General features: G+C 36.3%; 1 protein-coding gene across 1 annotated transcript; it reads right to left on the bottom strand.

Annotated features, from left to right (window-relative positions):
* Window positions 1–853: 853 nt before the first annotated feature.
* On the bottom strand, window positions 854–19942 carry Ostn (osteocrin). Its single transcript, XM_090331812.1, has 4 exons — window positions 19844–19942; window positions 18154–18368; window positions 5112–5208; window positions 854–916 (listed from the first exon to the last, which is right to left on the bottom strand). Exons 1-3 carry the CDS (start codon window positions 19940–19942, stop codon window positions 5124–5126), a joined length of 399 nt encoding a protein of 132 aa, XP_090187938.1. The 3' UTR covers window positions 854–916; window positions 5112–5123.
* Between the last annotated feature and the right edge of the window lie 2545 nt (window positions 19943–22487).

Here is a 22487-nt window from a genome sequence, read left to right as displayed (position 1 = left end):
TCTTCATAAAGTAGTGATGGAATCGAAATATGAAATAGAATAGTTATAAGAGAAGAAAAAATATTTCAGTTTGCTTTGCCAAAATTTAGTGCATGCATTTTTAGATAAGCCCATTACCCACTGGAATGATGGAACATAATCAATATGTTCTCTTAATTAAACTGAATGCTGTAGTGCAATTTTGAATAAAAAATTAGAAAGTCAATTTGTTAATCTTATTTACTTGCCAGAGAAAGTTTTTGGCTAAAATAGATGTCTTTTGATAAAACACAAAGCAACACTGAATGGATCAGTTACTTGGAAATACTCAGTTGGGAGAAAAAGGAAAGAAATAGCTTTAAAGAAATGAGAAACATTTTCATAGTGCATCAGAAGGTTAGACAGAAAAGATAAGCAATTACTTCTTAAATAATTCTTTCAAACTCTTGAGCCCTGCAGGAGTTTTGCCCAGGTCACATAATTATCAACCTAACACAAATTTATGAAGAACGTTATTGGTTATCCTACTCAAAGTTCCTTTCTCTTTGCTACAATTCTCTATTACAACTGAAAGGAAAATTCATTTTTTTAAAAATTTACACTGGAGATTCTCAACATTTAGACAATTTCCTGTAAAAGCTAAGAAATGACACATAAAATCATTGTATATTCTAAGTAATATACATGTCCATTTTTACTTGAATTTATCAGATCATTGAAAAGTGGATTTCTAAAAAACATTACGGATAACTGAAAAATAATCTTTTAAGATGGTCAATTATTTAGTTCAAGATTTTTGGTTTGTCGGATGCGTTTTCTTCACTATATTGTTCAGCAGATCAGCAGTTCCTTAATAGTTTAACCATTAAAATGTGTTAAAAGACTTCATTGAAGCATCCTCCATATTTCTGTGTAATTTTGCACAGGGAAGTTTCACCTGCAAAAGTAAAGGTTGAAATTATTAAAGGTAATTAAGGACTCTAGAGAATAGGTGAAAAGACCTAAAAAAGTACTACATTTCTAATTACATGTTGGTGCACTTTTTTTTCATTTACATGACCTAGTCTCCTTATGAAAATAATAAAGCAAAATGATAAATTCATACGAAGATAAATTCAAGCAAGTATTTTCATGAATAATTTAAGGATTTATGCTCAAATTGGATAAATAAAAATTATAACACCTCTCTCTCCTTTCTTCATAAGTCTATTGTCATTTGTTTTTATTGATAAAAAGCCATTGCCATGTCGAAAAGATAAATGATAAAGAAAATTTGTGTATTATTTTCTATTTATTAACAATAACACATTGATAATTGTAGTTTTCTTGTGTTAAAATAATCCAGCATTTTTCTTGAGGAAATATATTAACAGGATAGATCAGTTAATGTATGCCTCACATTATTAAAAGAATAGACTTTATGTACATAGCCATCAGGACAACCTTCAGTGGTCAGTTTTCTAATTTCATGAATAATATCCTGATTTCAATAGTAGAGAGGAAGAAATTGTTAATTGCATTAAGGGAAACAATGACACCCTCCAAAATATCTCTCTTTGAATCTAAGTTGCTTAGAAAAAAGGCCTACTAAAATCTCAAAAAATATGCACAATATTATCCATTTGGAAAAGAGAAGACATATATCATCAGGTTATCTTCATTACTAAGATATGTACTATCAGAGAAGAGATGGACGATAGGTTTGGAAACTCTCACATAGCCGCTGTACCTAGGTTTGGCCTCAAACCAAACCACACATCTATGATTAGGTACTAGTTTCACTTGGAGTAAGAAGTCTCAAAATCCAAAAGGTGAAAATGTACAACTAAACATTCTGATATAGACAACATTTCGACATCTGCAGAAATAAAAGATCTCCAGAATATGTCTCAGATTTCAATTTGTCTCAGAAATGTGTGATCAGAATATTAGCACCCTGTCATGACAATTCAGCAGTAGCACCTAACAAGTTATAATAGGTTATGAAGAGGATGCTGGTATCAAAGATTAAAGGCCTAGGTCACCTACGACCTGCTAGGATCTGCTAAAAATATATACAGTTTGGGCAAATTTTCTCTGACATCACTAGTTTTCTGAACATTTATGTTCATTGCAGCACTATTCACCATAGCCAAATTATGAAACAGCCCAAATGACCCTCAGTGGATGAATGGATTAAGAATCTGTGGTATCCATGCAGAACAGAAGTTTACAAATCCATTAGAAAGAATGATATTGTACCATTAGTAAGGAAATGGAAAGACTTGGAAAAATTATATTAAGTGAACTGGAGTCAAACCCAGAGAAAGTTTGCATGGTTTCTCTCACTAGTGGTGCACGATATGCCTAAGGAATTATAAGCACACATGCTTGGTTGTATGTGAGCAGTTCCAAATGAATTAACTGTAATGGACACCATAGAAAACTCAAATATCACAAATCTTTTAGAAAAACAAATTCAAAGCCCAACAAAATAAGCACCAAGAAGTGGGCACTTGCTTGCAAGGGGTAGGGCCACAGGGAAAGATGTAGCCAATGAAGTAGGGAAGAAGGGAAGGGTGAAGCTGAGAAGACATTGTATGAATCACAAAATTAGGAAATTTTTGAAAGGAGTAACATAGAACAAGATGGATTCTACTTATTTACGGTTTTGTGAAATGACTTTGCCCTTGTACAACTATTTAGAGATAAACTTTAAAAATCTGACTTCGTTGCTTGTTACATGGCATATATGATTATTTGAAATAGGGAAGGGAAAGGGGAAAACAATGATTGGGAGGGGATGAAGAGAGGGTAACGGGGACTAAAACATGAGAAGTGGTATCAATGTGTGAGAAGTAATGTACCTACGATCTGACAAAGGTAACTGTAACCCCATCTACACAGCCCAACAATAATAAAAAAAAGAAATTGGCATTAAACTGATTTTGAGTACTTAATTTGAAACTATGTAAGGTATGAACATCTTAAAGCTTGTAATAAGAACATTATTTAATAAGTCTTAAATTTTGTGTAGTAAGTCAGGCACATATTGCATCCATGTTGTGTGTGTGTGTGTGTGTGTGTGTGTGTGTGTGTGTGTGTGCAAACTTTTAGGCTTGAACTTATGGCCTGGGCACTATCTCACTAGCTCAAAGCTAGATTTCTACCACTAGAGTCACACCTCATTTCATATATCCATATTTCATTCTAAAGGTAGTGTGATAGTAGGAAATAATGGAGTGCAAATAGTGCTTTGAAAATTCGAATAGAAATCAAAAGACTTATCTTGTGGGGTTTGTTATCTTGACAAGAAGTTAAAAAAAAACTCTGAGATGTCTTAGTGATAATATAATAGTAATGAATAGAAACATAATGATTGAGACCCTCAATGAACAATACTGACAGAGCAGAGAATAAACATAATGTTAGAGATTCTTCTCTAAACATACTCTTCTCTGATATTACTGTCTATAGGTTTGAATAATGAAGACAGTAGTTGTCAAGAGAAACAACTAAGTCTGTTAAGTGAGGACATCATGCATTTAGATTCCACACACAATGATTCTGTGTATTGCTTTAATTGTATTTTTTACAGCTTCATAGATTTCCTTGGTTTCTGGGATCTAAGAATAGAAATTGTGAGTGTTTATATGAGAATGTCTTTTGTAATTTGTTTAGCATACTTGCTTTGGTTTAATTCAGAAATGTTAAATTCAGAAATGTTAAAACAGAGGTTGATGTCAAGAGTGGTGTATTCGTTCATTTACTCATTTTTGTGCCAGTCCTGGGGCTTGAACTTAGGGATAAGGCATTGTTTCTAAGCTTTTTTTGCTCAAGGCTCACATTTTACCATTGAGTTACAGCTCTACTTCTGGCTTTTTTGGTGCTTAATTGGAAATAAAAATCTCTTGGGCTGAATTTGTACTGAAATTTTCAGATCTCAGTCTGAGTAGCTAGGATCCTGGCACCTAACTCAAGCTTATTTTTTTTTTTTTGCCAGTTCCGGGCTTGAGCTCAGGGCCTGAGCACTGTCCTTGAACTTTCTCAAGGCTAGAACTCTACCACTTGAGCCTCAGCACCACTTCTGGCATTTTTTTTCTATATATGTGGTACCAAGGAATCGAACCCGGGTCTCCATGCATGCTAGGCAAGCACTTTAACCACTAGGCCAAACTCCCGGCCCCTCAAGCTTACTTTTTTAAAAAATATTTTCAGGGTTATAATGTTTATTTGTCAATAAACTGAAAGATGTGGGCCTGGTTTCAACGGCTTATAGTAGTACTTAGCTAATTCCGACTTAAATGGCAATGTTTTAACAATCTCAAGTAGTTATTACACTTACTATATTTCTTGAAATGAAGGACAAGTAGTTTAATCTGAATTTTTCCCGATAATACTTTTTGAATGGTACATTCTTCACTGTATTTAATACTCCTGTATTGTCATCTAGGAATGGCAGATATCATAAATGAACAAGTATTTGTATTATGATAAAAAAAAACTGTCTACTCCTGAAGGCTTTTTTTTTTTTTGCCAGTCCTGGGCTTGAGCTCGGGCCCTGAGCACTGTTCTTGGACTTTCTCAAGGCTAGAGCTCTACCTCTTGAACCTCAGCACCACTTCTGGCTTTTTTCTATGTATGTGGTACCAAGGAATCGAACCTGGGTCTTCATGCATGCTAGACAAGCCAAACTCCCGGCCCTCTCCTGAAGGCCTTGATGCATTTGAGAAGGGAAAACTTTTTGTTTGTTGTAACTACTGGGAATGAAGGCTTTTGAGAGGAAATACCAATGGGATTGTTTCACATTCATGCATATTTATGAAGATAATTTATTGTGTTAATTGTCATTTTAACTATCATTTGCATATAATAGTCAATAATGACATGTTCTGCAGAAAATAACTAACTCAGTTTTTATTTTTGGAATGAAATATTAATGTGAATTTTTTCAAGGACAAGATGTACTTTGTTTTTTAAAAGTTCCTTTAATTTTTAATGTCAGTATATGAACCGAATAGAGAAATATTTGAAAAGGTGAAATGTAAGATAATAAATCAAACGGGAGATACACAAGTAAAAGTACACCAATTAGTCAATTATGAAATATAAAATCCAATAAAGATATTGCTGCTTGTTCAAATTGTACTCACAATTGTACACCATTAGCCTCTGGAATTTGAAAGCCGGTTTCTACCAATGCGATCCATGGGGACACCAAATCGTTTTTTTGGATGATCTACTACTTTCCTGAAACAAACCAAGAATATTTGAAAGCTACTGTCCAAGTTATTCACCATTAATTTCATTTTTCTTTGTTTCAAGTAGTTTTACAGGAGGTGAGGTAAAAACTATAGTTACCATTCTCCAGTTGCCATTCTCACACGTCATGTATTTGTGGAGAAACTGAAGCTTAAGGACCTTAGCATTCAAATTTACAGAGACCACATGAACAAACCAGGTCTATGAGTTTAAGTGCTCAAGTGGATAGTATGATTAAAAGCCTCTAAAGACCACAGGGGAAAATAAAGAAAATATGAAGGACTTGTATTTCCGGGGTATACATGTACAATGTATAAGTGCTACTGAATTTATTAAAAATATTTATTTGAAACACACTTACTTGCCCCCTGAGTGTTTGCATGCTTAATTGGAAATAAAAATCTCTTGGGCTGAATTTGTACTGAAATTTTCAGATCTCAGTCTGAGTAGCTAGGATCCTGGCACCTAACTCAAGCTTACTTTTTTTTTTTTTTTTTTTGCCAGTCCTGGGCTTGATTTCTTATAGGTGTCCTTTACTTGATTACAAAAAGCTCTGTAATTGATACTGATAATAAGCTTCCTTTTGTTATTTACTGACTATTCTGTATCTGTTGAGATATGTAATTTCTTTTATTTGACAATTCCATTAATTTTCTAAAGTATACCAACATTAGGCATTATTTTTTGTGGCAAGCCAACAAATACATATTGTCTTTATAATATATTAATGGATTTACTCTGCTACTTTTCGTAGAAATTTTATACTTATGATTATTAATGAGTCAAAATGTAACTTTTCTCTTTTTTTGTGTGTTTGTATTCACTGTCACCTCAGCACTATTCCCACTAAACTGGTTGAGGTTACACTTTCTTCAGTCTTTCTTTCGTTGTTTATTTAAGTATATCATCATTGAAGGACACTTAATTTATGAAACCCATGCCTTTAAAATTTGGAAGTCTTGTTTTTGCAGATGAGCAACTCATTACTTTCATGTATAAATAATGCTTCATGTGTCTTTAAATATCTCCCCCCAATGTTGAGCACAGCCACTCATGCTTATGGATTTTGTTTATGGCTGTGAATTCCAAAGAAAGAAACTTGGAACCACAGTTTGAGATTTCACTTTAAACAATTATCAGATTTACTACTACATTTTAGAGAATAAAACCCTAAGCTTGTTCAGGAATGACATGCACTTCTTTCCACCTTGAGTGTTATCCAAAAGGAAAAGCAGAGTGTTAGCTAATACAAGGTGTTCTTTTTGCTGGTTCAGAAAGTAGATAAGAGTAGAAAGCTTATGTGAATTAATATAAGATTCCAGTATGGCCATAATCCTGCCACCATAAAAGCTCCTGGATAGAGCTGACCTTGTAATCAAGGGTGTTAGGGAAAAGAATCCCATGTGAAGAAATAAAAGCTATAAGAGCTTCTATCTTGCTTTGTTGGATCATTAGCTGGTGGAGGAGGAGAGAGGAGCCAGCAGCCATTTCCAAAGTACAGACTAATAGCCTTATAAAGCGATTTATATGGCAAAGAGAGAAGAGCTCCTGCCAATAGCCAGTGAGGAACCCAAACTTCCTTCCATCAGCCAAGAGAGTAGGCCATTTTGGAAGTGGACAATCCATCTGTAGCAGAGTATTCAGATGACTTCAGCCCTGATGAACAAAACCATTATAAGTCTACAGAAGCTGTATAATAACCAAAAATGCATACAGTTGTCTTAAATTATTCACATTTGGAAAACTGGCTACATAATAGTCCACATTTAATATTATGAGTCTCATGAAAAAGATTAAATGCTATGTGTGTGGGTGGATTCTAGGTAAAACTAGGAAATGGAAACTGTTAGGTAAATAGGGGTAAAAAAATGGTGGATCTTATATGTGACAGATAATTGTGTTCTATCGTGACGAATCTTGTCCCCATAGTTTCTTGGACATCTGATTTCGAAGCTTCTTTCTTTCCATATTGCCTTGAATTCCTGCTCAAATGCTTCTTATTTCCATAATACCTCGGGTGACCATTCAATCAATGAAAACAACTTGGGGGGAGTGAACATGCAGAAGTCACCCAACTATTAAAGCAGAGCCTAGGAGAAGAAAAAAGGGAGAAGCCCTGTACTATAAAAACCACCATTGGAGCCCCTGAGAGCACTCCTTTGGACTCATCTTTTACAAATAAAATAACTCAGTTTTAAACACTTTCCTGCCCGCAAACAGTATCATTAGGAAGAAAGTGGAAATCATACAAGGAATGGTGACCTCTGAGCCCCACAATCTTGACTGCAGAAACTAAAAGCAAAAAGATACAATTAAGTAATGGCAATGGGGGTACTGCTATGTGTCTATACAAGCTTGGGAAGACTGACATGTGTAAACCAATTAAAATAAAAATCTCAGTAAGACCTTGCAAAAAATAAGAAGGAAATAAACTCCACAGAATGTTAATTAAATTTAAAGTAGACTATTAGGTTGTGTGTGTGTGTGTGTGTGTGTGACCTCATTTCATCTTATGATTTATAATCCCTAGGAATGGCTATATAAATAGTCATTTAGAAAGAAATCATGAGCACTGGATTCAAATAATGAGATCTAAATAGTTATTAAGGAACCTGGGAAGGAATTCCCCGAAGACACTACAAACTTGTAACAAACTTGTGCAGAAGGAAATAGACATTTGCTTGGCTCATGAACCTTTTTGTGGGTCTTTGAGAAAGTTTTGAAACTTCTATCCATTGGATGAATTTACGCAAGAAATATCTTACAGAATTTTCCTTCTGGAAGATGGATAATATGCATTGCAATCCTATGTATGGAATCCTACGTCTTTTCTCTTTTAGGAGAATGCTTTACATTTAATTTTATAAGTAAGTTGGACAGGGAGAAAAAAGAACTTTCTCATGTGGTGCGGCTGAACTGAGGTGGGAAGAGACTGGTAATAGCACATAGTTATTGACAAGCCTGGTCTGAATTCATTACACCTAAGGGTATTTCCCATTGCCCAGCTAGAGGAAGGAGGCCTGCAAAAATGGCACCCGACTTTGGAATCCTTTTCTGCCCTTAGAAGTGAAACAGCCCATTTTGAACTACCACCTTTGCGCAGTGCAAATAAGGCCAGGAAAGAATGACCAAAAACCATGAGATGTGTAGGCTGACCTAAGTTTGGCACACTACTTCACAATGAACTAGAAAGAAAAAATAACTTGGGGTTTTTGTCTTAGACTTTGGGGTAGTCATCATGAATTATATCTGAGAGAATGAACTTGATACCACTATTCTCAAATGTGTCCTGATATGCATCTTAATTGTACACAATTTTAAATTCTGTATAGGGAGTAGGTTTAAATGGGAAGTTATTAGACTGGTAGTTGGACAATTTGTTATACACTTTGTAGATGACTCAGGGAATGACTTTTATCTGTCTGAGGCTACACCAATGACAAGAGACTCATATCTGGGACCTACTGGCTCATACTTGTAACCCTAGCTATTCAGGAAAGGAGATCTTCAGATCATGGTTCAAAGCCAGCCTGGGCAGGAAAATCCCTGAGACATTTATCTCCAATTAATCACCAAAAGAGCTGGAAGTAGAGCTGTGGCTCAAGTGGTATGGTGTCAGCCCTGAGCAAATGAGCTCAGAGACAGTGCCCAGGCCCTAAATTCAAGCCCTAGGATTAGCACCAAAACCAAACCACCACCACTGCAAAATAAGACTCCTAATGCCTATAAGACTAAGGGACTATGAAACTGAAAAGAAAAAAAGAATAAATCAATGTCATAAGATTTTCTACGTTGTGGTGGTGGTCCACAAAAGATGAAAGGAATGAAAAAAAAGTCACTAGAGAGTAAAAAGTCACTAGAGAGTAGTTGCATCCTAAGGTGTGATTCTAGGATTATCTGATATTTAAAGAGGAGTTTGCTATGTATTGATGTTTTTCCAAACGCCAACCCAATAAAAGGTTGATGCTGCATAGGTCACAATAAAGGAATTTCTTCAGCTCTTAGGAATAGGTTATTATTAGAGACTAGCAGCTTTTTTGTTTTGTCTTCCAACTAGGCATTAGGGGTCTTGTGGGGGTTGGATGATGTCAAACAAATGACTCAGGACACCTGACAGACCTGAGAAAAGAAATATTGTCTATAAAATCTGATAGTCATGGAGCTGTGGAAATTAGCTAGACCCTGTAGAGTGAAAAGATGACCATGTAAGGAATAGTTTTATTCTTAGTAACCAAAGCCAACGACATGAGTGATGTGAGTAGCCTGGGCATATTGTAATTATAATAGGGACCTTGTCACAAGGGCCAGGGTGATGGATGAAGTGAACTCAGAGGGATTCTGAGTAAAATACAGAAAGAAGCCAAGAAGGCAGGATGAAGATAAAGGGCACCACACATCCCTCAGAGAGGCCAGGGTGCTTATTACAATGTTCCGGAGGCAGATGAAGTGATGAATGTGACACATGACATGATAAAAAGTCAGCTTTGGATATTTTCTAATGAGCTAGTTCATACTTAAAACCACATCATGACCAGAAAATAGTGGCACAGAAGGTAAAATTTTACTATCCAAATGTTACAGCTATGTAAAAGGTTACCTCTCCGCATCACCAGGGCCTATTCTGGAGGAGATAAAAGGCAGCCTGTGATGGGGAATGCTGATAAACTGGCCACAGATTGGGGGCCCTAATCCCCCTGAAGTTTCCTGATTTTAAGTGGACTTGAGCTGGGGAAACAAAAGCTTGAATAATATAATATTCATGGTTTAGTCTGTAAGAATGACTACTGAGCTGTAGTTTATCATAGATTCTTATTATTTTCACGTATCCAATCGTCTTTAGGTGCTTGCTTTTCATTTTCTCCAAAATCTAAGAAACAACTCCCCTCTCCCCTCTGGCTGGATTTGACTGCTTGTGAATGGGGTATAGAGTTGTTCTTCTGGATTAGTTCTTACGGTTATTTTTTTTTCTTTCCCTTTCAGTTAAGTGGCTGACCTACCATTATTTTGCAGCTAAGTGTTTATTTATGCATGTCTGTAGGATATATATATATATGTAAACATGTTCCTGTATTCCATTTGCTGTTGATTTTTCTTTGTTGTTGTTGTTGTTGCTTATTGCCAGTCCCAGAGCTAGAACTCAGGGCCAGTACTCAGTCCCTGAGCTTCTTTTGCTCAAGGCTAGAACTCTACCATTTGAGCCATAGTGCCATTTCTGCCTTGTTCTGTTTATGTGGTACTGAGGAGTCATACTTAGGGCTTTATGCATGATAGGCAAGCACTCTACACTAAGCCACCTTCCCAGCCCCTGTCTTTCATTTGCTATACAGATTTATCTGTTTACCTTTCTCATTCTACGTTTGACCCCGGGAGGATGATACTTTCCTATGTTCTGGCTTTAGTTTGGGTTCAACAACAGGCAGCCTTAATAAGGAGACTGGTAGAGCTGGCAAACAGGGGCTCATACATATTTAATAGCCACTCAGGAGACTGAGATCCAGAGGATAACGGTTTGAAGTGAATGCAGGTAAAAACATTTGCTAGACTTCAGCTCTGAAATACCTAGTGAGGAGCAGAGATGGAAGTGTGTTTCAGGTGATAGAACAATAGCCCAGCAAGAATGAGGCCCTGTGGTCAAACAATTTTAACATCCCCAAATAAAAAGAGACTATTAGAATACTTTTCTCCTCCCCCCCCCCAACTTCCTTAAGAGATGACTTCCAGTGAGTCATACTCTGTCAGGTCTCAATTGATTCTCAAGGCTTGTCACTCTTGAGAACTTTCAGAAACTTTTATCCTGATTATTTCTTCAGGGACCTTCCTTCATTATTGTGGCATCCACTGTGATTTTTCTGGTGCCCAGATTTTGTGATCTGGTGAATCAATCCTTCTCAAACTTCCTGTTTCAGAAATGCTCATCTGTTTTATTGGAACTCTGACCAATAATAGAATAGTACTTTTTCTTTTCTTTGCTGACTTCACAATATTAATGGGGGAACTGAATCAACAACTGTTGGAACTCTTTCAGAGTAATTCATGTTAGCATATTATTACTGTGCTTCTATTTGCAGCATCATTATTATGCATAAAAAGATGTTTCAGAAAGTTCTAAGTCAATCCTGAATATTTTCTAACATTAAAGAGTCATTCAGACATGAGATACAATTTTGCCATGAATATAATCATACTTACTTCTATTCACCTGAATAAATGGGCTTAGCATTCCTTAACTTCAGATATTAAACAAGTAAAACAAATGAGAAAAATATTTTAGACTTTAAAGTACTGTCAACTTTCACTCCAAAAATTGATGTAATTTTCACAGGTCTCTAACAATAAGTCTTCTGTCAAATTTGATGAAAATGCCACCTGTTGCGTTATTTATTTCTTGCTTACTTTTAATATCATCTAGTGTATACTGTGCCCTGTTCAGTTTTTCATGTTTTGTTTTTTCCATCTAGTCATTCATCCTTGTTTTCATTTCTTTGTGGACCTTTCCAAAGGCAGATTCAATTTGTTGTTCCTTCCTGAATATCTCACAGTAACTGAATAAAAAAGTAATGCACTTTTATGCTGGATGTTTTCATCTGGCATAAATCAAGGCTCTATATAATGTGGCTGGAAGAAGGTCACATCTCTAATTTCATTAACCTGCATGAAACTCACTTCAATGATGAATAGAGGAGAGAAATCTTGACAGGATTGGTTGTACCTGGATCTTATAACTAGATATCAGAAATACTTGCAGGCTACATTTTAGTGTGTTGCAGGTAATTTGTATTTTTCCTTAAATTATTGGCCAGTAGCCATTATTGCTTAAATCCATCTCTAGATTTTTACATACAAATAAAGAAGCACATTATTAATATATAACAAAATTATATTTTCAAATATTTTGACAATTGTATTTGCAAATAATTGGTGAACATGTGAACTCTTTTTTTTTTTTTTTGCCAAACCCAGTCTTGACCTAATGGCCTGAGTATGAGTACCATGCTCGGGCTTTCTCAAGGCTAGAGCTCTGTCACCTGAGCCACAGCACCATTTCTGTCTTTTTCTCTGTATATAATAGTACAGAGGAATCAAACCCAGGTCTTTGTGAATGCTAGGCAAGAACTCTACTATTAGGCCAAACTCTTGGCCCAAGAAGATGAGATTTTTTTTTTTTGCCAGTCTTGGGGACTGAACTCAGTGTCTGAGCACTGTCCTTTCATTTTCTCAGGGTTAGAGATATACCACTTGAGCCACAGCACTGATTCTGGCTTTTTCTATGGAACCGAACCCGGGTCTTTGTGCATGGAAATAAGCACTTTACCACTAGGCCACACTCCTGGTCCACCATGGACTCTTACAGTTGCTCTTTGAAGCCAGGTGCTGTTTACTCTAAACCTACCTATCAGAAGCTGAAATCTGAAGACCAAGGTTTGAAACCAGCCTGAGACAAAAAGTCCTCAAGATCCGATCTCAAAAATAAAATAGTATAATATAGCTCCAAAATAATCAGCACAGTAGTTGTGATATAGGTATGATGCAAGGGGTAGAACTGAGTTAAAGCTTTAGAATCAGCATTCTATGAAAAAAATTAAAGTAGAAAAAGCTCATCAAGTGACACTATTACTCATAGCACAGAAAGGTTATTGATAGACAAGTGAGTTCTTCAGGGTGTAGAAAATGGATCTTGGATTATTACCTTTCATTCATGAGTAAAAAGCCATCCTGAGAAGGAGGAAATTTGCATGAGATTTTCTTTTCTTTACAGTTTTAGTAGGTCCTGACTATTATACTTCTGTCTTTTCTTGTCTAAATAGATTTCTAAATTATAGTGGAAATAGCAGGCATTAACTTTTTGTTCTTTATTTTAACAAAACACTTGTATATTCCAGCATTAGTAACAGATAGGCTTTGGGATGAAGTAAACACCAAAACTCACACACAGATAATATTAAAGCAATATCAGGCCAGGACTTAGACTTAGTGGTAAAGTGCATGCCTAGCATGTACAAAGACCCAGGTTTAATTCCTCCTGACCACATACATAGAAAAAAGCCGGAAGTGGTTCTGTGGCTCAAATGTCAGAGCTCTAGCCTTGAGAAAGGCCAAGGACAGTGTCTAGGCCCTGAGTTCAAGCCCCAGGACTGGCAAAAAAATTATTAAGGCAATATCTGCTGGCTCTAATTTTGATGGTTCTTATTTCCAATTGGTGGCAGTACAACAACAAAACATTTTGTAAAGTTTTATATGCTCATGCCACTGTTGTTGAATGTTTGATTAGTTGTCCTTTTTATTTTTGTAATGCTGTTGTCTTCCTTAGTTTATGGTAATGCTTAAGATGGCATCTCTCAAGGCACTTTGGTGCACAAAGTAACTCAGCTGATATCTGATACTGCTCTTAGACTAGTATTTCCTCAATTATTGAATGCATATACTAACTTTATAGGCTTTCTGTGTGAAGATCTGTTATATACCAGTCATTCATACATGTTATCAGTGCTACTCAGAAAAATGAGAGCTGAAGATCCTGATTTTGTTGTTGTTGTTGTTGTTTGTTTTTTTGCCAATCAGGGTTGAGAAGCTTGTGAGACTTGGATCTCTAATTTACCACCTATAAGCTGGAATTGGAGCATTGGCTCAAGTGCTAGAGTTCCATCCTTGACTGATAAAAGTTAAGAGATGTGCCAGATCCTGAGTTCAAGCTGCAACACTGGCATACATACAAAACTGCTAATTTCTCTTTAATTCCTAAAAAACTTTAATTTTATATAGATTAATCAATTGGTAGATAGATAGGTGGGTACAGAGATACAGAGAAACATATAGAATCTTCTAAGGTTAATCTTTCTCAGTATAACACTTCCTAAATAAGTTGTCAGAGTAAATGTTTAAATGCAGAATATATAAATATAAATATGTTATAATTTTGCAACAGATATTTTGTATACTTGCTGTCTCTGCTAATATAAACTTAGGTATGAATATTTCCATAAAACATTTGAATACTGATTCATGGAATATATATTTGACAATATTATAACATAATGAGAATGACATTTATTTATTTTTATTGCTATGTATAGAGGGGTTACAGTAACATTCGCCAGATAGTAGGTGCATTAATTCTCACACACTGATATCCCTTCTCATGTTTTTGTTCCCATTCCCTCCCTCTAACCCTTCCCAATCATCTTGTTTTCCCCCCTTCCCTTTCCTATTTCAAATAAATAAATGTATATACAATATGTGGAATGACATTTATTTATTTATTTTTGCTAGTCCTGGGCCTTGAACTCAGGGTCTGGGCACTGTCCTTGGGCTTTCTCAAGGCTAGAGCTCTACCTCTTGAGCCACAGCACCATTCCTGGCTTTTTTTTCTATGTATGTGGTACCGAAGAATCCAACCAAGGTCTCCATCCATGCTAGTCAAGCACTCTACCACTAGGCTAACCTCCCCACCTGAATGACATTTACTTTTAAAAGTACAATATTTCTTTACTGCAACTTACTCAGTCATTGGATTATAGCCTTCTTTATAAACTGTTTTATGATCATGTATCTTTTCTTATTTCTTATGTCAATCTATTTTAATATTTTTATTTCTTATTAATATTTTATTTTGAGAGACATGCTATATATTCATTTTCTCACAAGACTCCAACATAGTATCTACAATATAAGTGGAACTAATCTGTATTTATGTAATGTGAGTTTGATAGTAGAATATAAGATTATTTTCTAAGTATAGGATAGATAAATTATAATATCCAGTGAATGGGTCTTATTTCTAGTTTAGCTTTGACAGTTTCTTAGGACAGAACTCTGGAAAGTTGAATTATGTGTCCTGTGGGTACATTCATTGCAGCCAATTCATGAAACCAGAATGAAAAATCCCCCAAACTCCATAAATCAAGTCATTCTTGATGAAGGGGCCAGGTCATGGGGTTTTTTTTTTATTGTTGTTTTTTTTTTTGTGGGTTGGGGACTTGAACTCTGGGCCTGAGCATTATCTGGGAGCTCTTCAGCTCAAGGCAACTGCCCTGCCCCTTAAGCCACAGAGCCAATTTCAGTTTTCTGGTGGTTAATTGGAGATAAGGGTCTCATGGACTTCAGTGCCCCGCCTGGCTTTGAACTGTGATCCTCAGATCTCAGCCTCCTGAGTAGGTAGGATTACAGAAGTGAGCCATTATGCCCAGCTGGTCACACAGTTCTTTACAAGACTTTTTAAGTCATTTGACTTTGGTACTGTAAGCAGTATATAATATTTCATAGCTTTTGCTGCAGATGAACATGTGTCTGGGTTTTTAGTCCTCCATCCCTCCCCACCTGCAAGCGGGATAGCGAGAACACGCCCTGACCAGGAGGAGACAAGAAAGGAAAGGGTCGACTGAAGGTCCCCCAGCCTTCCCTCACCAGAGGACAATCAGATGCTTCAGGGAGACCGGTCAAGGCAGGAACTCGTTTATTGAGGAAGTACATTCAGCTAATATAGGATGCAGGAGCCTATCAGCACAAAGGTTGGCATGGTGGGGGAGCTAGGTAAAGAAGAGGAATCAGGAGCTGCCCGAGAGGGCAGAAGCGTTTCGGGTCAATCCCAGAAGTAGCCTTATGTTACATCACAAACCACAGCCACGCCTTCCAACCAGGTACAGGCAGGTTGGGTCCCAAAACCAGGAAATGAGCACTGGTCCACAAGTTAGGCCTCCTTGTCTACAGCATAGATTTCCATTTCCCTGATGTGTTGTGCTCCACAAACATGCTTCAAGAAGAGGATGGGGTGGTGGCAGAGGTGGAAAGGAAGAAAGACAAATGCGCAAAAATAATACCCTAGGACAGAATCAGGAAAGTTGTAATGTAGGGAGATCTTCTAGATGATATAAAGATAGCATTTTGGGAACTTAGTGAAAACTAGGAAGCCTGAAGTAAAAGGCACTTTAGTAAATTATCCACAGATTTCAGTACTGTAATCAGGTGGAACTTTTTTTGTCACTAGTAATATGAAATATATGACATGAGTAATAGTTATTGAGGGAATGGAAAATGAGTTAAACTTGGAATGGCTGTTTTAAGTTAACCTTGTTTTTCAAAAATTCCTTATCATTAAGGGAGATACGTTTATTCTCATTTTGTTATAGTAATTAGCAGCTTACAAAACACTTCTAGTTGATTATATCATTCTATATAATGATACAATCATTATACATAATATTTGTTATATATATATTATATATATGGTGCCAATCATAGGGCTTGAACTCAGGGTGAGCACTCTACCACATAAGCCACATCTCTGCTTCTAGCTTTAGTGATTTATTGGAGATATGGGTCTCACAGACTTTCCTGCCTTGGGTGGCTTCAAACTGCATTCCCCTTGAGAAGCTAGGATTACATAAATGAACCACTCGCTACCTGACGAATGTAAATGTAACCCCTCTAAACATTACCCCAACAAAAAAACACAATTAAGAAAAAAAAGAAACAAAAGAAAAAAGATAATTTGTACAAGTTAAATGGCTATAAAAGGACAGCCATTTCTCTTAGGCACATATTATATTTTGAAAGCTTTATGTTCTTTTTTCTTTTTTCCCTTCAGCACTTTAAAAAAATTATCTTTAAGTACTTGTTCAAAGGAGTTACCATTTAACAAAGCAGTTTATGAATAAAATGTATCTTTATCAATGTCATTGCTTTTAAATCTCACCCATCCCTCCCCGTCTACCCCTTCTCACAGCATATGCATTGGATTCTGCTGAATTTTGATTTTGTTTTTTTAAGGCACTATTTGAGATCTTCCTAGAATATACCATATTGCAGTTAATACATTTGTTACACACTTGCTTACTACCCAATGTATTCATTTATGAAATTTTAAGCTAAATTTAGCTTCCACATACAAAGGAAAACATGGATCATTTATCTCTCTGTGCCTAACTTGCCTCACTTAACATAATTTTCTCCAGGTCTTTCCATTTCTCTGTAAATGACACAATATCATTCTATCTAATGGAGGAGTAAAACCCCATTGTGCAAATATACCAGATTTTCGTGAACCATTCATCCACTGAGGGGTATCTGGGCTGATTTTATATTTTGGTAAATAGTGCAGTGAACATGTTTGTGTTAGTGGCTTTACTGTATTCTGCTGTGTAATCTTTTGAATAAATGCTCAGAAATGGAATTGCTAGATCATAGGGTAGTTCTATATTTAATATTTGGAGGAACCCCTATGCTTCTTTATAGAGAGTTTGAACATGCTTAGATTCCCACCAATGGTTTTTTAGGGCTTCCTTTTGGCTGCATCCCCTCCAAATCCTACTATCATCTGTTGTCTTAATAATGGTCATTCTAACTGGGGTGAGGTGGAATTCCAGTGTTTTGATTTTCATTTTGTTTATGGCCAGAAGTGGTGTATATTCTTTACTACTTCTTGCTGTAGGAAAACCAATTAAGTTTTGTATTTTGCCAAGTTCTATATTCTGGATAAAATTAAAGTGCTGGGGCCAGGAGTTTGGCCTAATAGTAGAGTGCTTGCCTAGCATGCACAAAGACTGGGGTTCAATTCCTCCGTACCACATACATAGAAAAAGCCAGAAGTGGTGCGGTGGCTCAAGTGGCAGAGCTCTAGCCTTCAGGAAGCCTGAGGACAGAGCTCAAGTCCCGGGATTTGCCAAAATAAAAAACTTAAAATGCTGTACCAGTTATGCCTATTCAGCAGAATGCTCAAGTGGCTAGATTATCTCAACATGCACACTTTCCCTGATTCCACATGCAAAAACATTATAGTCATTGTTTTTACGTCTACTTGAAAGATCTTCCTTAGAAGATCTTACAGTATGACTGTAAAATAATGCAAATTGTAGTAGCCATTCCACTCCCTGAAATGTTATGCTCAATAGAGTGCAGAATAAAAGAATTAAAGAATGCAAACTTTTCATTTCCACTTACCTCTGTTTCCCTTTGTGATCTACAGTGCCAGCTGAGAGCCTGTCCAGAGGAGATCCAAAGCCAGAGAAGCTTCTCTTCTTCTTTGTCTCAATCACATCATTCTCCAAGGACACTAGTTCATCAAGCAACAGGAGTTTTCCTGCCAGGTCAGTTGCTGGTTTCTCTTCCCTGACTGTGGGTGGTGAATGTACATCTGTGAGTCCAGAATCAAAAGCCTATGAGACATAGAAAGATTCTTTTAGTTTAAACAAAGAAATGTACAGTGTCAATAATCATCTACATTAGGTATTTTCTTTAGATGTCATGCATTGTACAATTTTTATAATGTCTCCTGAAGTTACATTTCAGAGAGAAAGCTACATTTGGGGGGACTGAAGACTGCAGTAGAGTATAACCAAGAAAAAAGTCACCGGCAGATTTTGTTTCAAAACTTTGTTCTCTTATTGTTTCAGATTTAGTCCCAGTAACAACTATCTCCTTCCTTCATCTATAAACCTTTTCTCATGGTACTCATTACACTTTACCTTATGCTAGATTGATTATAATATATCTGGATTTCTTATGAGATTATAAATAAATTGAGGACAATGGCTGCCTTGTTAAGCTTTTATTTGCTCCATTTAGTACCTAGCACAGTGCCTTGCTCAAAATACTCAATAAATTTCTGATGAATATTGCACAAATTCTTAGAAAATAACTCTAAACTTAGTGCTGTTTTCCAGTCACCACTCATATTCATTATTTATTGGCAGAAGCCACTAAAATCCCACCATGTGTCAGGTCTGCATTAGATTTAAGGGAGGGAAACATGAATAAATACAGTCTCTGTTCCCAACAAACTTAACATCTCATCCGTTTATGTGATTTATTTAAAAATATTCATGACTATCTAAAATGTGAAAGAGCTATCCCAATAACTTTATTGCCCCAGCTAGATTTTCTACTTTGGTAGCCATATATATTCTCAGTAATTTATTCAAGTCATCTGTGTAGATGTCCACTTTGTTAAATCTTCTTCTTTTCCTAGGCCCAATAATGGAATTTCTAAAAAATGGCTCCTCTTAACAATCCTGATCATTGTGTACTCCAGGAAATACCGCTTCTTTTCTAAAATCCTAAAATTATTCCCACAGAATAGAAAGCTATTCTAAGCAATTCCTTCTTTGTTTCTTTAATCACTTTCTTCTATAGAGTGCATTGTTGATTTCAACATAGAAACTGAAGAAGAAACAATACTCCAATCACTAGGGAAAAAAAAGCTGAAGAAACTGGGCAAGGTGGTTCATTGCCTGTAATCCTAGCTACTCAGGAGGCTGAGATCTGAGGATCGGGGTTCAAAGCCAGCCGAGGCACTAAAGACGGTGAGATGCTTACCCACTAGAACCACTAGAAAACTGGAAGTGGCTTTGTGACTCAAAAGGTAGGGCAATAGCTTTGAGCTGAAGAGCTCAGGGATAGTGCCTAGGCCCAGAGTTCAAGCCCCAGCACTGACAAATCAAACAATAACAACAACAAACAAACAAACAAAAAACCCTAAAGAGTAGGAGATTAAACTTTATCTCCCAAAGCACCACTCAAAGCCAAATGTAGTTTTTTTTTTGCTAAGGCATTTCCTAGCTGTCTTACTCTTGATAGAAATGGTTTATGTTCACAAAAATATAGACAGGGTCCTATCAGCTGGTTTTATTACCTCAGTTGCTACTTCCACTGAGAGGATTTTTCCTGAGCTCCACAGCACCACAGTCACAGCCAGGATGAAATATGTACTTGGCAATCTCCAGTCCAGCATCTAGGGTTCACAATTATCAGGATTAGCATGAATGATTTTGGAATGTAAAGGTATGAAACAAATTCTCCAGCAGGGTTCCAGGGGCTATTACTATAATGTCTAGCTACTCAGGAGGCTAAGATCTGGAGGACTGAGTCAGAAAAGTTTGTGGGACTCCATTTCTAACAATCAGCAAAAATACAGGCTGGAAGTGTGGCACACGTGGTAGAACACCAGCTGTAATTAAGCAAGTCAAACTTACATGGAGGCTATGGGTTCAGACCGTGGTACTGGCATTATAAACATAAACAAACAAACACATATCATCATCTAAACACATAAAGAAATCTTATTAGAGGCCTAAATTTCCTTCTACAAACAAGTGCTTTTCTACAAACCTTAGGAAGACTTAATAGAAGCCATCAATGTCTCCAAAAAATATCTATCTAGGACTTGTTTCTAGGGAAACCTAGATTGTTTTTGTAGCTATAATTTTATAAAATGAATCCAGAATGTGAGAAATCCAGTTCATATAACCATATTTTTGGTTCTATATGGTAACACCCCAGGGGACATATAAAACTGTCTAGGTATAATCAGGGCAGTTAGAGTTCAGCTATAAAACAATTCAGGTTTGCTGATTGTCAGTTTTACCACTAAGCCTTTTTTTGTGCTAGTTCTGGGCTTGCCCTCTGAGCATTACCCCTGAACTTTTTCACTCAAGGCTAGTGCTCTACCACTTGAGCCACAGCTCTATTTCTAACTTAGCAATTCATTGGAGATCAGAATCTCATGGATTTTTCTGCCTAGGTTACCTTGAAACTACTATCCTCTTATATCTGTTTCTTGAGTAGCTAGAACTGCAGACATGAACCACCCAGCACATAGCTGTATTACTGATTTTCTTAATGCTGCATAGTAAAAGAACAAGCATGGCCTTAAGGGTGAGGACCAGAATTATTTAAAAAAAAAATCAGAAGGGCTTAGCACAGAAAGAAGCAGATCCAAAAGAAAATCACTGGGGGCAATGAATAGGGAATAGCAGCATATAATCTAAAGAATTGGTCTTGAGTTACACTTTGCTTTAGTGTTGCAATGACCTTAGATATCTATCATTTGACCCACATAAACTACATTTTCCTTTCAGCAGAACTGTGAGAGGATTGACTGGAGTGATGCAATAATCACTTTATATGAGATGGTATTTATGTGTAAGGAAAGCAACATAAATGAGGTGTTACTAAATAATTATTTAATGCTTAGAAACATTCATATATGACCGCAAATTTTCTTAATGGAGCTTTCTTAAAAATTAGTACAGTGAAACTACAACATAGATTTTAGTAAGCGATGTCATATGCCAAAATATAAATCATTAAGTCTTATATATATATATATATATATATGAGCATCTGTGCTAACTACGCACAGATAACTTAAATGCAATCAATAATACTGTCTACCACATTTTTATATAAGTTGACCTAAATTGTTCTTTTAATTGTGGTCCACAAATAAACTGTTTTGTAACCATGCCATTACATTACATTTCTGTGTTCCATTGTTTTATGAGAAAGAGATGCTTAATACTACGTTCCTTTTTGCTCAAAATATCAATTGTGTGTATGTGTGTGTGTTTGTGTGCATGTGTGATTGCATGTGTGCATGTATGTGTGTGTGTGTGTGTGTGTGTGTGTGTGTGTGTATACCAGTCCTGAGGCTTGGACTTAGGGCCTCACACCCTAGTTTGGTTTTTTCACACAAAATTAGTACTCTACCAGTTGAACACGGTTCTCTTCTGCTTTTCTGGTGGTTAATTGGAGATAAAAGTCTCATGGACTTCCCTGTCAGGACTGCCTTTGAATGGAGATCCTCACATTTCAAACTACTAAGTAGCTAGCATTAGAACAGACATGAGCCACTAGCCCTGCCTAAAGTTGTGACTCACTTGAGACTTTCAACAGCTTTCAGGAAGCAAAAACAATGACTATGTCCTTACATAGACAAAATAACAAAAAGTTGAAGTAAAGATACCAAATGAAAACTGCATTAGGTCTTCCTTTTGGAAATCATCCCCTTTAATCAAATCCCACCCCCTGATTTTTGCTTATATTTCTGACTTTTTTTCCCCACACAAGTGAGGATATAAGAGCTTAGCTGTACTTTCAAAAATTAACTCATATTTCTTACATCTTTTAAAAATAGCTCATTTAATCAAAGATAAGCTATGATTGTGCTTTTTTCCTTTCCCTTTTCTTATTAAGTTAAAAATAGGTTGCAAAGTGCAAAACTGCCCAGTTTTATAAGGCTTTCCATGTGGATTCCTATAGCTATTTTTAGGCGCATTTCACTCACTGGGTCTCCTTTCATCTCTGTAGCTTTCCTTATAAATTGGCTCAGGATGATGGGTGTTTAGATATTGAGGATTATGCCTGAAGCAAATATTTTTGTGCTTGGGTGTAGATTGGAAAAAAAACATAATGTATCATCTAACAGATAACCACATCCTGATTATTTAGAAAGGGAGATGTAAAAATAAATGCTGAGTTTAAACACATGCATTTAA

The sequence above is a fragment of the Megascapheus bottae genome, chromosome 1, assembly GCF_031878675.1.
Source record: "Megascapheus bottae isolate mThoBot1 chromosome 1, mThoBot2.hap1, whole genome shotgun sequence".
Classification (NCBI taxonomy): domain Eukaryota; kingdom Metazoa; phylum Chordata; class Mammalia; order Rodentia; family Geomyidae; genus Megascapheus; species Megascapheus bottae.
The sequence above is the reverse complement of the archived record's forward strand: the minus strand, read 5'-3'. Positions and strand labels throughout refer to the sequence as shown.

Bases quoted from the DNA above. Each gene is read 5' to 3' on its own strand.
- Ostn (XM_090331812.1), bottom strand. From the start codon at position 19,942: ATGCTGGACTGGAGATTGCCAAGTACATATTTCATCCTGGCTGTGACT. The intron at 18,369-19,843 runs GTAATAAAACCA...TATGTCTCATAG, and splicing joins CAGTGGAAGTAGCAACTGAG to GCTTTTGATTCTGGACTCAC. The intron at 5,209-18,153 runs GTAAGTGGAAAT...GGTTTGTTTCAG, and splicing joins GATCACAAAGGGAAACAGAG to GAAAGTAGTAGATCATCCAA.